This window comes from Camelus bactrianus, chromosome 7 (genome assembly GCF_048773025.1).
Source record: "Camelus bactrianus isolate YW-2024 breed Bactrian camel chromosome 7, ASM4877302v1, whole genome shotgun sequence".
NCBI lineage: Eukaryota > Metazoa > Chordata > Mammalia > Artiodactyla > Camelidae > Camelus > Camelus bactrianus.
The window spans coordinates 10,884,508-10,900,530 of record NC_133545.1 but is presented as its reverse complement, the minus strand read 5'-3'; the positions used below and the strand labels follow the sequence as shown (position 1 = coordinate 10,900,530).

Sequence of the window (16,023 nt, the reverse complement as noted above, 5' to 3'; positions counted from 1 at the left end):
TCCCACTGATGACCAGTTCCAAAATTCAGCTCAGCCAGGGTTCATCTGTTAGGCCTGGTCTGCTGAAGTATGCAGTAGCTCGATGACAGGCAGGCAGTCAGCCATGCTCTGGGGATCATGCAGCATTCGTTGGGGCAATGTGGCTGGATTTAGAGCCAAAGTGACCTGCAGTCTTACACTGGGATAGTCTGGGAGAGTGGCTTGATACTTTCCATTCTCGCAGAAGTCAGCCAATAGCCCTTCTTTTGTTCTAGTAAAGAAAGGACATGGTGAGGGACAGACACTGTGGTGAGTTGTCCCAGGGGTTAATTCCTGGATTCCTGAAGTATGCCACGAGTGGCAGCCAAAGGCAAGAGGACCCTCCTTTAACTGTCTGATCTAGTTGTTTTGAGAAGTAGGCGACAGGTCGCAGGATGCGTCCCAGAGATTGAGTTAATACCCCAAGACTTACGCCCTGTTTTTCATGGATGTATAATTTGAAAGGGTTTTTCAAATCTGGTAGCCTCAAAGCTGGGGCTGAGATGAACTTTTTTATGGTTTCAAAGGCTGTTTGGCACTCTTTTAGAGCCTGGTAGAGGGACTTTAGTATGAGCTTCTAATTCTGTTGGATTTAGATCCTGAATCCTGCCATTCCTTAAAAAAAAAAAAACCCCTCCGTTGTCTGCGGCCTCGGGTACGCCTAAGTCTGCAGTCGCCTGTTTTCTGTCAGGCAAAAGACCTTGTTGTCTCTGGGAGAGAGCTAAACTCTGATAAGTGACCTGCTGCTTGACAAACCTGGGCCTTTTTCGAAGAGACTTTCCATCCACATTCAGCCGAACAGTTGAGAGTTTTAATGCTATTCTGTAGACGCTTTTCATGCGTGGCGCTCACTAGCAGCACGTCATCCGCCCATCAGAGCAAGAGCCCTTCGTCTACTGTCAAGCTCCGGAGGTCCTTAGCCCGCACTGCTCCAAACTAAGGAGAATTTTGAAACCCTGAGACTATCCAGCCACACTGTTGCGTTACCGGTGTTTCTGGGGCCTGCCATTCAGAGGCAAAAAGCTACTGTAACTCTTCTGCAGTAGAGATGCAGAAAAAAAAAAAAAAATCATCTTTCAGTCCCCAAACTGAGAGCCAGCTGCATTCTCCCAGAATAGTTGTGAGCAGGCTGTATCACAGGGTGCAGGTCTTGGACTAAATCATGAATGGCCCTCAAGTCTTGAACAAAGAGATACCCTGCTGCATTTGGCCTTTTAACCGGGAGGATGGGGGTGTTGTATGGGGACTTGCAAGATCTGATGAGTCCCATTTTAAAAAATCTCTCAAGAATTAGCTAGATTTCCTTTTCGTGTTTCAGAGGATAGCTTAGGCTAGGAGTCCCAGCGTCCTTTCTCAATGGGATTTGTGTTGGCTTTGAGTTTTCAACCTTTCCTGAGGTACCGTCAGCCCACACTTCTGGTCTTACCTTTTTGCAGACCTCAAGGCAAAGAAGTCTGTCTCCTTTTCTGGGAGAGCCATCTGTAGGTTTAAAATGTGTTCTGGCAGGACCCGTATATCAAGTTGTCCTGGTGAAAGTGTCACTTGTGCATTTAGCTTTACAAAGGAGATCTCGAACCAAGAGGGGACTAGGGCGTTCAGACGTATACAAGAAACTGTGTTTAAATGTCAGGTCTCTTAATTAACATTGCAATGGTTGTAAAAATGATTGGCTCTGTGCTTCTCCAGATACCCCAGTGATGGGGGTGGACTGGGATGTTCTGTGTACCATTTTGGTATTTAGCATGAAATGGGTTTCACCCACGTCTGCTAGAAGGTCAATCAGTTTGCTCCCCACTGTCAGTTGTGCCTGGGGCTCCAGTGGGGATATTTGAATTGGGTGCTGCGCATCCTGGAGAGGCCCTGGGTTCCCTCATTTATGATCCAAGCGTTCCTCCCTCACTACCCTTTTCTCCTCCTCAGCCCTCTTTTCTTTCGTCTGGGACATTCCCTTTTCCAAGGTTCCTCCTCTCTACAGTCAGTGCACCTTTCCTTGCCTAGGGGGAACTTACCTTTCTTTTTGGGAATCCAATGCTGCAGTCAGAAAAGCGGCTCTTTTTTTTTTTTTACCTTATGTTTTCTGCTTCTGTTCTCTGCTGTTGAATATCTTAAGAGCAATATCCACCAACCCAGAAGGATTGATTCCAAAGGCACCATCCAGTTTCTGTCACTTTCTCCTGATATCTGGAGCACTTTGTCCGATAAATCCATGTTTACCATTCTAGTGTTTGGGGCCTCAGGGTCTGCTTAGTGTAACGCCTGGTAAATTTTCCCCGAAACTCGGAGGGGTCTTCACTTGTTTATTGCTGAATCTCTTGAAATTTTTTAGGCACTTTTGGCTGGGTACCCCTTCCCAGAGTCCTGCCAGGATGGACTTACAGTAGTGCGTGGGGCATCCCTTCATTAGGGTCCAGTGTGGTTCAACAGTGGGTCCTGCCAAGCAGGCTTCAGGTGTGCCGTTTGGATCCACTCGGTGGCGCTCGTGCGCTACCTCTAGCCTTGTAGGTGACCATCATCTCATTGCCAGTAAGCATCATACTGAGACTATGAATGCCTGCCCATGAAGGGTGGTGGGTAGCGAAAACGAAAATAACAATTCTGTCCTTTGGAAAGGGTATTTTCTATAAGAAGTTCACGGTCCTTCCAGTTAAATAAATCAAAGGTTGGAAATGGACTGTGCTTCACAAAACCCAGCTGACTGGCTGTTCTTATTGAGGCTTTCTACAGGGTAATGGGAAATTGCCCTGCCCCAAAGGTGGCTTCCGGTCTGAACTGAGTGCCCTGATGGGTCTTAGATGATGACTGGAGACCAGGTCCCTTTGCTCCAGGAAATAATGCAGGATTTTCTGATTGATGCCCATAAGGAGGGGGGAGCCAATCCTGCCACTTCCCATGCCTCAGTGTCGGGGGTTGGGCTTCAGGGACAAGAGGCGATGGAAGGGATGGATGTCAGTTGCACAGGGGTGGTGGGAGCAGCTGCAGGGACAGCTGGCACGGCCCGAGGGGGATGTAAGGTTTGCAGCGACATATCCTCACTCTTGCTCTTTTCCCTGCCCTGCTGTAGAAGAGATTTTCTTGGGTTTCTTTTCGGATCTTTCTACCATAAGATGGCAACTGTCTTTTTCTCATCCTGATGTTACAACATAAATGCTTGCACGTAGGGAATTTTATCTTTCCCCCTACTCTTTCACAGAATAACTCTAATTGTAAGATTGTATCATAATTCAGAGAACCTTTCAGAGGCCACCATTCTTCAGATCCCAATGAATAATGTGGCCACACATTGTTACGGTAAAATACCATCTGTTCCTTAGTCTTTAGGTTCATAGCTATAATCAGCACATTTTTCCAAAAAGCGACCTAGAGGGCTTTCCTTAGGGACAGATCAGACGTTCCCCATCTTTTAAAAACAAAGTCAAGAAAAACAAAACAGTGCCCCCGCAAACCACATGCTAGCATCCAAAGAAACAAACAAACCAGATTGGGCAGAGTCCGACAGGGTACCCCCCCACACACAAATGCAAAACCAGTGGGGCTTATTCTGGCGAGGAAAAAGGAAAAGCCCGGAGTGCAGGGGAGGGGAGTTTCTGGCTGTGTACGTGGAAGCAACTTACCTTTCTGCATTCAGTCCTTCGACTCCCAAATGACAAGTCTTTGCTTCAACTGCTGAGCACCGGGGGGGCCAGCCCCTGCTCCAAGGACTTTTGAAGGAGGACCTGCAGCACAAGAGGTCCTGGAAGCTGCTGGGGGCTTGCCCAGCACGATTTCCCAGCCGGGGCCAGCTGGCCTCGAGCAGCAAGACTCCTGGCTGGCTTGTCAACTTTTGTTAATGAGTCAGGCTCTTACCACTCGCTGCTCCACAGGCCAGTAAGTCAAGAGAGGTGTCGGGGCAAAGAAGAGCAACTTTATTCAGAAAGCCAGCACGCTGAGAAGATGGCGGGCTAACGTCCTAAAGAACCACCTTAATGCGGGGTAGGATTCAGGCTGCTTTTATTCCAAGGAAGAAGTGGGACGAGGGGGGTTTCAGACTAAACGGCGAAGGCGGGTTGCGGGCTGCTCGGAGCCACCTGGCCCTCAAGGAAAGCATAGCATGTCTTTGTTTTCTGCTTGCTATCCCAGGGCTCCTGCAAAACTTCCAGTTGTTAGCAGTTAGTTTCACTTGATCATTCTCATCCCTGCTTATTCTAAGGTTTCTAGGCTGACAGCAAACTCATCTACAACAGGTAATAGCCACTTGGGACCACGGGGTCTTTCCTGAGGGACTTAGTCAACTATTTGGCACAATCAACGTTTCTCTAATGTTCAACCCTTGACGTGCCGAGCTAAAGCAATAAAACGCGTAGGCTGAGGAACGGGGGCGGTTTCCAGGCGGTGGTAGTCCTCTTCCTCCTCCGCTGCAGGCCTGGAGCAGTACCTGGCAGCGAGGGGGTTAAACATACTCTCCGTTCTTGTGTGACAAGAGCATCTGTGTGCTCGTCCTCCTGTGAGCAAAAGTTACCATGACGAGGAAGGTGAACCCGTGAGCCAATCAGAGTGAAGCTCGGGCCTGGAATGTGGCAGCGCCGACAATCAGGCCAAAGTGCAGAGTCTGGGGAAGGAAGACACAAGGTGGTGGTGCCAGTGATTGAGAGCTCCGTTCTCAATCTCCTCATCTGCCAAACCGGGGAGACGGTCTGGAATATCTCCAGGATCCTATCCAAGTGTCCATTCTAGCCGTGTGACAAATTCTGCACATTAAGCCAAGGGGGAGCCCCAGGGCTAAGTTCCTTTCCTCATTTGTCTGGGCTTGGAGCTGGAGGGAGACGCCCTTCCCACTATGGGCAGCTCGGTGATCTATTGGGTGGCCCTCTGTCTCCTCGGAGCAGGTGAGTCGTGGCTTCAGGGGGCAAATTCCTGCACCATAAGGTGCTGAGCTCCAGATCTAAGCCTCTCCCCGACAGCAGCAGCCCTGAGACGCCCTCCGGGGCCTTGTTTCCAGAGCGACTCCCTTTCTTCCACAGGCACCGTGGATGGTGGAATCACACAGACCCCAAAATACGTGCTCAAAGAGGAAGGACGAGATGTGACCCTGGAATGTGAACAGGATTTTAATTATGACACCATGTACTGGTACCGACAGGACCCAGGACAAAGGCCGAGACTAATCTACTTCTCACTGTCTGCAAAGGATGTTCAGAAAGGAGACATGGCCGAAGGCTACGGTGCCTCTCGGGAGAAGAAGCCGCTCTTTCCTCTCACTGTGACGTTGACACAGAAGAACCAGACGGCTCTTTATCTCTGTGCCAGCAGTATAGACACAGTGAAGCAAAGCCACCTCCTCTTTGCACATAAATGTGTCCCAAGCCCTGCGTCCCCACCAGGTGGCGGGGCTTTTCTGTTTTTGATCCCCTGATCAGAACGCTTTCTTCCTCCTCAACCAGGCATCCAAAGCAGCGGCTGCATCAACACGCTTTGTGCAATGGCACGATGCCTCGGAGAACCACCAAGCTGATTTTTAAATTACGTGTCTAAATCTGTCTACATCAGAAAGAGGGAGAGAGGAGAGGTTAATTTTACAATCCAGCTCTTTTTTACCAAATCGTGGAAAACAAAAATGAACACAAAATGGTCCGTTCCTTCGGAAAATTAATAAAAGCCCAGCAGGGAGAGAAACGTGTAGAAACACACTGTTACCAAGTATCATATACTGTCTGCATGCATCAGAGGTGTGAGTGGAGTGTGCGAAATAGCACGGCCAGTTCTGTCTGGTGACATCAGGAAGGGCTTCAAAGAAAAGGCAGGATGTGAGATGAAACTCACACGGTGAGCAGGATTTCACGAGATGGACAAGCACGGACAGACTGACACGGGCTTAGGGAACCACGGCAGGAGAGAATCAGGAGATAAAAATCAGGAATAGATGATCACAGCCCCCACCCTGGAATATGGCAGTAGGAGAACATTTGGAAAAATGAGTGGAGCAACAACGTTATTAAACAACATTGGGTTTCTAGTTCCGGTGGACCTTCCTTGGATGTGTGCAGAGAAACACCGAGGAGACTCATGTAACTGTACGCTTGGCACTTGGAAAAGAGTTGAGAGACATATTTGCATGACTAATCAGCTGACAGGTGGTCAGTTTTATTTTGCAAACGGTCTCAGTGTCTTCTGTATATTTTCTCCCTCTGCGGTCTGCCACCCATCGAATTGGAAGACAAGTATTGTTAGTTCTTGGGACTTCATTTTTTCACAAATATTTATTTGATCGTATAATTCTGTTTCTAGCAATGAATGACAGACAGTCTATATTATTCAAACTGCATACAGAAGAAAATGCTGGACTAGTGTATTTTAAAATAATTCTTTTAGGCATCCACGAGCCCCAGTATCTTTGGTGTGGCCCTATGTCTCTTGGGACCAGCAATTTCTGGGGAAATGGAGGGAGCCCCTGACCATTACATATAAGCCTTGGCTCCAGGCATTTTGCTTGTATTCCCTTCTGAACCTCGCATTAGCTCTGGCTTTCTTCTCCCACGTATTCTCCCATATATTTATACAAAGACCGAAATGCTGAGAAACAGAAGCGGGAAAGAGACACTCACCACTGAATAGGATCTAAAACACTGAAATATGGTAGGAGGAGGACTCCAAGCCCCCCCCCCGCCGCCCCCTGCAGCAGGGTTCTCTGAAATAGTAAGAAAGTTGTTGGAAATGAGATGGAACTAAAATGCTTTACTTTACCAGGGCATTGGCGTAAGATAGTCATGAAATAAATATTTCATTGAGAAGATGAGGAAGTGTCCTTATCAGTGTGAAGGAACACTGAGCTTCTAGCCTGAGATTTCCTATGCTCACCTTAGTTCTAGTGATTAGCCAAGACAACTCACGATTGTTATTTGAGGATATGTTACGGAAGGCAAGAATTACCTATGGTATCATTTAATATACACAAACACGCCCTCGTCCTTACAGAAGGCTAGGAAAGTTGTTTCAGTCACTTCAATGATCTAGGCCTCCGTTTATGTTCCTTAAAATTAGGAGTCAAATTAGAACATCTGAGACCCTTCCAGCAATGCTGGTATGGTTCTTTGAAAGAGTGATGGGTCATTCTAAGTGAAGTAAGCCAGAAAGAGAAAGAAAAATACCATATGAGATCGCTCATTGTGGAATCTTAAAAAAAAGAAAAGTAAAGAAAGACAAATGAAGAAATACAAAAGAGAAAGCAACTCATAGACATAGAATACAAACTTGTTGCCAGGGGAAAGGGGTGGGAAGGGACAGACTGGGAGTTCAAAACTTGCAGATACTGACAGGTGTATACTTAGAACAGATAAACGAGTTTATACTGTACAGCACAGGGAAATGTATACAAGATCTTGTGGTAGCTCACGGTGAAAAAGCATGTGACAATGAATATATGCATGTTCACTTATAACTGAAAAATTGTGCTCTACACTGGAAATTGACACAACATTGTAAACTGACTATAACTCAATAAAATAAAATGTTTTTAAAAAGTGATGGACCCTGCAGCATTGGTGACGATGACCACCAGGGGGCAGGCTAGAGCTCCCTCAGGGTTAGGCCAGCTGTCATCCATCCTCCTAGGGGTGGAGAAGGGAAGATTGAGGGGCAAGGTCAGACCTTTCTTCAGAGGCGTGGTGCGAGGCCGGCACCTGAAGATGCTGCTGTTCCTGCTGCTTCTGGGGCCTGGTATGAGCCTTATTATCTGAGGAGCTTGGGCGAGTGTGCACACGTGCTGGCTTGGGTGATCGGTAGCCAGACTCCGGGTTGTTGATGCTGATCAAGGTGTGTGTGTGTGGGGGGCAGCCATGCTGTCTGGAGGTGCAGAGGGTAAGGCGACAAGGCACCAGTCAGGGGAGATGGGGGATCATGATCCTAGGATGTAGGACGGGAAGATTGCACACAACAAACAGGATTCCCTGGAAGCGGGGAGAAAGGTGAGGGCGCGAGGCTGTGATGTTCTGCCTGGCCCTGCTGGCCTCTCTCATCTCCTTGACCTCTGTTTCCGCAGGCTCTGGGCTTGGCGCTCAGGTCTCTCAACATCCGAGCAGGGCTATCCGTGAGAGGGGAGCCTCTGTGACGTTCCAGTGCCGTGCAGAGGACTTTCAGGCCACGACTATGTTTTGGTATCGTCAGTTCCCGGAACAGGGCCTCACGCTGATAGCAACTTCTAACCAGGACTCCAATGCCACATACGAACAAGGTTTTACCGAGGACAAGTTTCCCATCAACCATCCAAGCCGAACATTTTCATCTCTGACGGTGACGAGCGTGAGCCCTGCAGACAGCAGCCTCTACTTCTGCAGTGCTAGTGACACAGCGCTGGGCGGGGATCAGAGACCCAAACAAGAATCTTGCAACAGCCCCTCTCCCCGACCCCGCCGAATGCAGGGAGCCCTGTGGAAAGGGGGCGTGGGAGAGAAAAACCACAGGCTCTCTGACTGAGACATCTGTGAGCGTGAGCGTGTACAGAGAAAAAAATATCTGGGTGTGGAGTGTGGAGAAGGTTTGGTGTTTGAGAACCAGCAATATGGGAAAGGACCTGGGTCTATAAGTGGCCGACTGACATGGAATTTCCCTGGGCTGAAAATGATAAAGCCTGGGTTTTTTTCCCCTGACTCTACCATATGGTAATCATATGTTCTTAGATAAATCAACACATAATCCTATGGGTAGATTTCAAAATACTTCTATAAAACACTGTGCATTTTTGTAATAAGTGTTGGCACTAGTCTCTCCAAGACAATTCAGCGTTGTCTTGTCAACATCCCAGGCCTGCAAGATAAACAGAATCATAAGGCAGCCAAGCAGAGATACTGACTCAGGAAAGAATTCAGTGATGTGCTATATATAGTGCTGTGGTTGATGAAGGGATGGGTTAAGGCCGGGTGGGGTGCACCCTCTACACCTCGGTACGGAGCATGCCAAAAACCTTCACAGAGAAGGTGTTGGTTGAGCTGTCGCCCAACGAAGGTGTCAGAGGGAAGAGAAGGCAGAGGGAGTAAATAAAAGACTTCAGACCTGTCTACAAAGCCAGCGATTTCTATCAGAAGCCACAAGATAGTAAGAAGAGCGTTGAATGTAAAGCCCTCAGAAAAATCCTTTCCCAGGAAAAACCATACATTGATCACAACTCTTATATGACCCAAGAAAAATAAGCGAAAGATATTAACATATATTTAATTGAAGAATCATCTATGATCAATAAACACATGAGATATTTGACTTCACTGGTGATCAGGAAAATGTGAAGCAAGACACAAAGATATGTTAAGTTTATATCCATTTGATTAGCAAAATATAAAAAGCTTAGAAATAAAACCTGTTAGAGAGGGTATGGTTCCACAAGATTACTGGTGGGAGCGTAAGTGATGCAAACAACTGGGAAGCCCTTTGGCATTATCTCACAGAGTTGATCGTTCCTTTGTTCCAGTAGCCAGCAGCTCCACTACATCTGACATATGCGCATCAGATGACATAAATGCAAAAGCATTCTAAGCAGTACTATTCATGATGGAACCAAGGCACACATGCATTGACAAGAAAGTGAATGACTAAACAGTAGCACATCCATGTGATGGAAAACGATATACACCAGTCAAAACGAATGGTGAACAAAGTTATAGGTCATCTTAGCGATATAATATGAGGTGCAAAAACTCACCCTGATAAGATTTTGTAAAGCATGATGTATTTTATATAAAGCTAAAACCAACTAAATCAAGCAAATTATTTTCATGACCACAAATAGATCAGAACAAAATCATATTAAAAGAAAAGCAAGAAATAGCTGTTGTTGCGTGAGCTGGCTTTTCCCAGCTCCCAGAAGCCGCTGGTGCACATCCTCCCGACTTCAGTGTCGGTGGCATCACGCTGATGGCTTGAAATCAGCCGTAGTGGGGCTGCGTGCAGCACAGCAATCCAGGGTTCTTGATTTACTCTCCTCCAGGGAGCTGGCTGTCAAATATTTCTCAACACTCACTGGCAAGGAGGATTGACCCGAGTTCAGAATGATGTTTGTTCCTGAATTATTTATTTTGGAGCGGGGGAAGAGGTAATTAGATTATTATTTACTTTTAATGGACGTACTGGGGATTGAACCCAGGACCTTGTGCCTGCTAGGCACACGCTCTACTGCTGAGCTCCACCTCCCCCACCCCCGGAATGATATTTAATACGGGGCTTGGACTGGGAGTGGCAGGAGCTGGGATGCGCTAAACTTCAGTATTGTCAAGGTCTACCTTGCACGTCATTGGACGAGTCAGGTAACTAGTATATTTAAATAAATAAAAGAATGTGCATGATAAACAGTGCCTCTGTGTTATTAGCCACGGCTTAAGATTAATCAAATCCTGTGCCTATGAGATCAAAAAGGAGAGAAAATTAACAACAGAAGAGATGAGAGTCCGTGGAAGGGGAGGATGGAGGGTATTGTGTCGTGAGAACCAGGGAGGTGGCTCGTGGACACTAAGTGTGAACATGAAGGCATGAACACTAGACCTTGACCCTGACCAGAGTGGAACTGAACGGAATGACTTGATCAGCTGCTTTACTGGGACTCCATTCTGGAACATGGAAAGCAACTGGACTACTTTTGAGTGACAAATAGTCAATTTCAAATAGTCTTCAAATATTTTAGTGGTTTTTTAAAATCTGTAATTATCTCTGGTTCCTTTTTAAAAAAAACTTAAGATTCTTTGGTTTTCCTAACAAAAATGAACTGTGGCTAACTTACTACAGGTGGTGAGAATTGAAGCCTCTATTACCATATATTTAATGGTTATCGGACTTTTGGGAAAAGTATGAGAAAACACTAAATATTATTCTTAATGATTTACATCAAGATTTGTGTGTAATTTACAAAAACATTACTTTCTCCTCATAACAAGGGGCAAAAAACTCTTAAAGATTCTTAGAAAGATTTTAGTCTACATTAATTTTGAGGGATGTCGAAGAATGTGATATGGAATTTAACATAAAATTTAATAGGAGACATTGAGGTTCTTTTGTAGATAATTTGTTTTTAGAACAGTCTTAGGTTCAGCAAAATTCAGCACAAGGTACAGCCATTTCTCATTTTCTCATTTATCCCTTGCCCTGGGCTTGAGGTTTTAAGTACTTAACTTCTGTTAAGTTTGTTAATTAATGTTTGTTCTTGCTGTGTGTGTGTACACTGCTTCTTTTTTTTTTTTAAACCATCCTGGCTACATTTGTGAAAAAACATTGGACAGTGTGGAAAGGGCTGAGGCAGAGAACAGAGTCAGCCCCTGCAGTGACCCGGGCAGGCGAAGCTAAGACAGTGGTGGCTGTGGTAATAGAAATACTGAAAAATGAGAAATTTAAAACAATTAGGAAATAAGGAAGAAAATCAAAGGACTTGGTAATTGATTAGACACGAGAGGCAATAAATGGGGAGGATGGAGAGGACTATCACAGCCAGATGGACTCGGAGGATCGAGGGGGAAGGTTTCATGATTTATTTGACACTGGGCATTACTTTGAGACAGAAATCTGACCAGAAATATGCAGAAAGCAGTTGTATGTTCAAGACAGGGACTCAGTGGAACTGGATGAAGGTAAAAATCCGGGACAATTTCCATAACTGGAAGAATGAAAGCGCATTTGATCCTTTGATGATAGAATACACAGAGAGCAGAGAACTTAGGTCAGCGATCTAAGGAACCATGTTCACCTTGAATGTGGCCAGAAGAGGTTGAGAAGCAAATTATACTGATGAGCCACCAATAATACTGGATTAATGACGAAGTGCGTCCCTAATTACTAGTAACAGATCTCTGCAGGACCCCAGCAGGTCAACACCCCGATGGCTGGTTCTGCTCTGATACTTGGGGTGCCTGGCTGCTACTGCTGCACAGTGTGGAACTGGCCACTGCCCACTGACCACAGAGGAGGTGAAGGCAGTGAGAGACCAGAGGGCATGGCATGAATGTGCCCCCTTGACCACTAGGGGGGGATGTGGGTCTCTGAAATACACCTGCGTGTCAGGAGCAAGCAAAGCCTTCCTCCACCTGAGATGAGTTGGTAGCGCCTTCGGGGCACTCAGGTCAGACACATTAGACACTGGCGGTGGAACCCTGCGTAATGACTAGTCAAATCCAGTTCACCTGCCTTCACTACTCAAGGGCACTTTAATTGTTGAATATATGTATATTTATGTATGACGGAGGCATTGTGCTGTACACTAGAAATGGCCACAACATTGTAAACTGACTATACCTCAATTAAAAAAAAACTTAAGACTTGCTGTCCTCTAAGTGGCATGTAGCCTAAATAATAAGACATTTGCCCAAGTTATTTTCCAGGAATACGGCGTCATTTGCTTGCCGTTCAGCTGAGCCCAGAGTCAGCTGTGTCTAGTTGGAGCTGAACTGGTGAAGGCTGGTTAGAACCAGTGACCTTCCAACTGGGCACATTTCCCCTTCGTGACCTTTTGCCTCAGGACCAAAGAGTCCATGCTCATTTCATGCTAACCACCTCCGTTATGAACACGCAGAGGCGGGTGGCTTAGTCATGCCTGTGTAGAAAGACGATTCACACACTGCCTTCCAACCGCCTTTCCCCACCCTCCCCATGTGCCCTGTGTCTCAGACTATCCGGCTTCTTTATTCCTTGTCCCATAAATACTCCAAGCCCCTTGCCTTCGGAGAGGTGGATTGGAGATCTGTTCTCCCATCTCCTCACTCGGCTGCCTTTACAATAAACCCTATTTTAGCTGCAAACCTCTGCCTCTTAACATTTTGGCTCACTGTGCATAGGACAATATGACCCTGGTTCAGTAACAGATGGGAGAATGTTTGCAGATGTCCTGGGATGCCAGTAGACCCTTGAAATATCAGGATCTAATCTTGAAGTGTAACTCCCATACCATGTGCCACATATCCAGTACCTGTAGTTGTCCGGGTCAAACAAAATTGATAAGTATATAAATGCTACCACCATTTCTATTCAACATTGTGCTGAATTTTCAGCCTGTAGAATAAGAAAAAAAGGGGAGAATAAGAAAAGAAAGAAAAAAGATGACTAAAGGCAGATGACAAGTTTAGAAGACCCAAAGGAATCTAAAGAAGCATTGCATTACTTATAACAACATTTAATAAATTTACTGACTTTAACATAAATAAAGTCAGTTTATTTCTACATACTTGCAACAGTTAGATATATTTTTAAAGGGAGAGCATTTACCAACAGTAAAATTAAATATTAAAAAACCCAAATCTATTAAAGACAAGCAAGACTTTAATTGAGAAAATTACTCAACTTCAGAGGAAGGCATTTTGAAAATCTGAAATAAGTGAAGATACATAGCATGATCATGAGTAAGTTAAAGCAATAGTAAAAGCATTCCGATTTTGCACTAACATCTGTGTATTCAGAGCAACACTGATCAAAATCATAGATGTCATGAAATTTGACAAAAGGAATCTGAAATTTAAGTGGAAAAGAGAGGGAAGTTTAGAGCAGATAATACTAATGAAGTAAAAACTGAGGTGACTTTCCAATCATCAAATTATTTTATAATTTAAGATAATGAAAGACAAATGGAGAAATGGGAACTAATGGATTTAAAATAGGCCCATGCATATACAGGCACTTAATATATGATGGAGCCATCACTGCATGTCTGTAGGGGAATAATGCCATATACAGTACGGTCTTCGGGACAAGGGGTTAGCCACAGAAAGATTAATTTAAGCCACTTCTCTGCAGCATAAGCAAAAATAAATGCTAAAAGCATTAAATGCTTAAATGCAACATTCAATATGTTAACTGGTAAAAAAAAAAAAAATGGGAGTACATCTTTATGAACTTGGGCTATGGGAGTCTTGTTTATAAAGAATTAAGATGCATAACCTCCAAAAAAGAACGATAGACTCTACCAAACTAGGAATATCAACAAAAAAACTTTACGAACAGTGAAAACACAAGCCACAAGTTGAAAAGATATTAACAACACTGGCAAAGTTTGGTATCCAGAATGTATAAGGAATTGTTACAAAGAATATCTAATCCCCCCAAAATGGACAAAGGGCAATGTATAGAAACACTAGTGGCCTACAAATATAAAAATGTGTCAGCCCCAAGGTGGGAAGGTGCAACTCAGTGGTAGAACATGTGCCTAGCATGCACAAGGTCCTGGGTTCAGTGCCCAGTACTTCCATCAAAATAAATAAATAACCCAATTTTCTCCCCCCCTAAAAAAGAAAAATATTGTTGCTGTTAATAGTGAGGTGTGTGCATTTTATTTAATTCTTATTTTGTGGTTTGCTTTATTCCTTTGATAACTATGTAAGTTTAAAAATCTAAAGCTCTAAACATTCTTCGAGACAATGAACAGTACATATTTGTGATTTTTTTTTAAATGTGCAGAAAAAAAGAATATTAAGTGTGCTTGAGTCCTAGAGGTGGAACACTAGAGAACACTCATGCATGTTGATGGGACTATTAATTCGGCTTAATTAATTTGGAAAGCATTTTGTCTTATTATGTAAAGCTGACATGGTGACCCTAATGCTTGATCTCAGCATTCCCAGGTACAGAGAAAATCTTGCACCTAAGTATGCAGAGAAATGTATAAGAATGCAGTCCTCTTTGCAGTAGCATTAAAAACTAGGAAAGAAAACTATGTGTATTAATTCAAAAATGGATAATAAGTTGTCCCAAAATAATACAATAGAATCCTAAATATTAGTGAAATAGAATTATCTCAAGTTATATGCAACAAAGAAATAAAAAAAAGTCACAGAAAAAATATGAACAGAATGATTCCCCTTAGATAAATTAGACATCCAACGGTAAATAATATCTAATTTGCAGATATTTACTTTTCATTACAGATTTTAGTATTTATGTAAGTGAATGAAAATAAACTTCAGGGTTATGGTTACCTGGACATGGTAGAAAAAAGAACAATAAAATCTACAAAAATAACCCAGGGGCTGAAAAATTCTTAGTGCTGACTTAAATACTACGCTGATTGGTTCAGGCAAAAACAAATTGCTTCCCTAGACGCACTGCATAGTCATCATAAATATTGTTTGTATAGCTCAAAATGTAGTTTTTAACTTGAAGTAGCTGCTGTGTGATTTTTGTAAGTGCAGTAGAAGTTGATAGATGTACAGCAAACTGGAGGGTTCACTGTCTAAGACAGGAGTAGGGAGGGGAGGAGACAAACTGACAGGTTAAAAAAGCAAATAAATTAAATGTGTATGGGTAAGTTATTTTAGTTTTAAAAAAATAATGAAAAAGCAGAGTCAGGAAAAAGTCAATAAAAGCAAATTGAAAGCCACATTAGTTGCATGACCAGCCCTCCCTGCCCTCGAGCCTATAAAATGTTTAGTTTCCTCTCCACAGGGACTGTGATGACATGGGAAGGGACCACGTCACAAGGACGTTGCTGATGGGGGATGAGGAGCCTTAGACAAAAAGCCACCTGCCCTGCTTTTTTCCTGAGCCAACCATGTACCACGGTCTCCTCTGCTGTGTGGCCCTTTTGTTCTGGGGAGCAGGTGAGTTCCTGCTGTGAACTTGTCAGATTCAAAATCCGGGACTTTCTCCTGTGGCTGCAGAATCAGGCTCCTCCTGGGCTTTGTCTCTACTTTCTGTCTCTTTCCCCCGCAGGCTCCATGGACACGGGGGTCACCCAGAGTCCTGGACATCTGGTCAGAGGAAAGGAACAGAGAGTAAAGATGGACTGTGTCCCCAAAGAAGGACATAATTACGTTTACTGGTATCGTAAGAAGCTAGAAGAAGCATTCGAGTTTTTGGTTTACTTACAGAATGGAGGAGACATTATGGAAGAGGCAGAAGGGTTTAAACAGCGATTTTCAGCTAAATGTCCCAAAAACTCACCCTGCAGCCTGGAAATCAACTCCACTCAGGCAGGGGACTCAGCGCGGTACTTCTGTGCCAGCAGTGAATCCACAGTGCTGAACGCTGGCTCTTCTTAGCACACAAACTCATCATGGGCCCAGCTCAGGAAATCAG

At 44.5% G+C, this 16,023-nt stretch overlaps 1 long non-coding RNA gene and 1 gene segment (V, D, J or C); one reads left to right on the top strand and one right to left on the bottom strand.

The window, feature by feature from the left end:
• LOC141578110 (T cell receptor beta variable 16-like) overlaps positions 1-8,230 on the top strand; it is a 21,305-nt gene extending 13,075 nt beyond the window's left edge. The window contains 1 exon segment of the V gene segment in view: positions 8,030-8,230. Within this exon segment, the coding sequence occupies positions 8,030-8,098 (69 nt within the window).
• Positions 1-16,023, bottom strand: part of LOC141578118 (uncharacterized) — a 19,019-nt gene extending 2,996 nt beyond the window's left edge. The window contains exons 1-2 of the long non-coding RNA XR_012508043.1: positions 15,889-16,023; positions 3,630-5,083 (exon numbers count right to left, since the gene is read on the bottom strand). This is a non-coding gene — a long non-coding RNA (uncharacterized LOC141578118). The remainder of the gene's footprint in view (positions 1-3,629; positions 5,084-15,888) is intronic.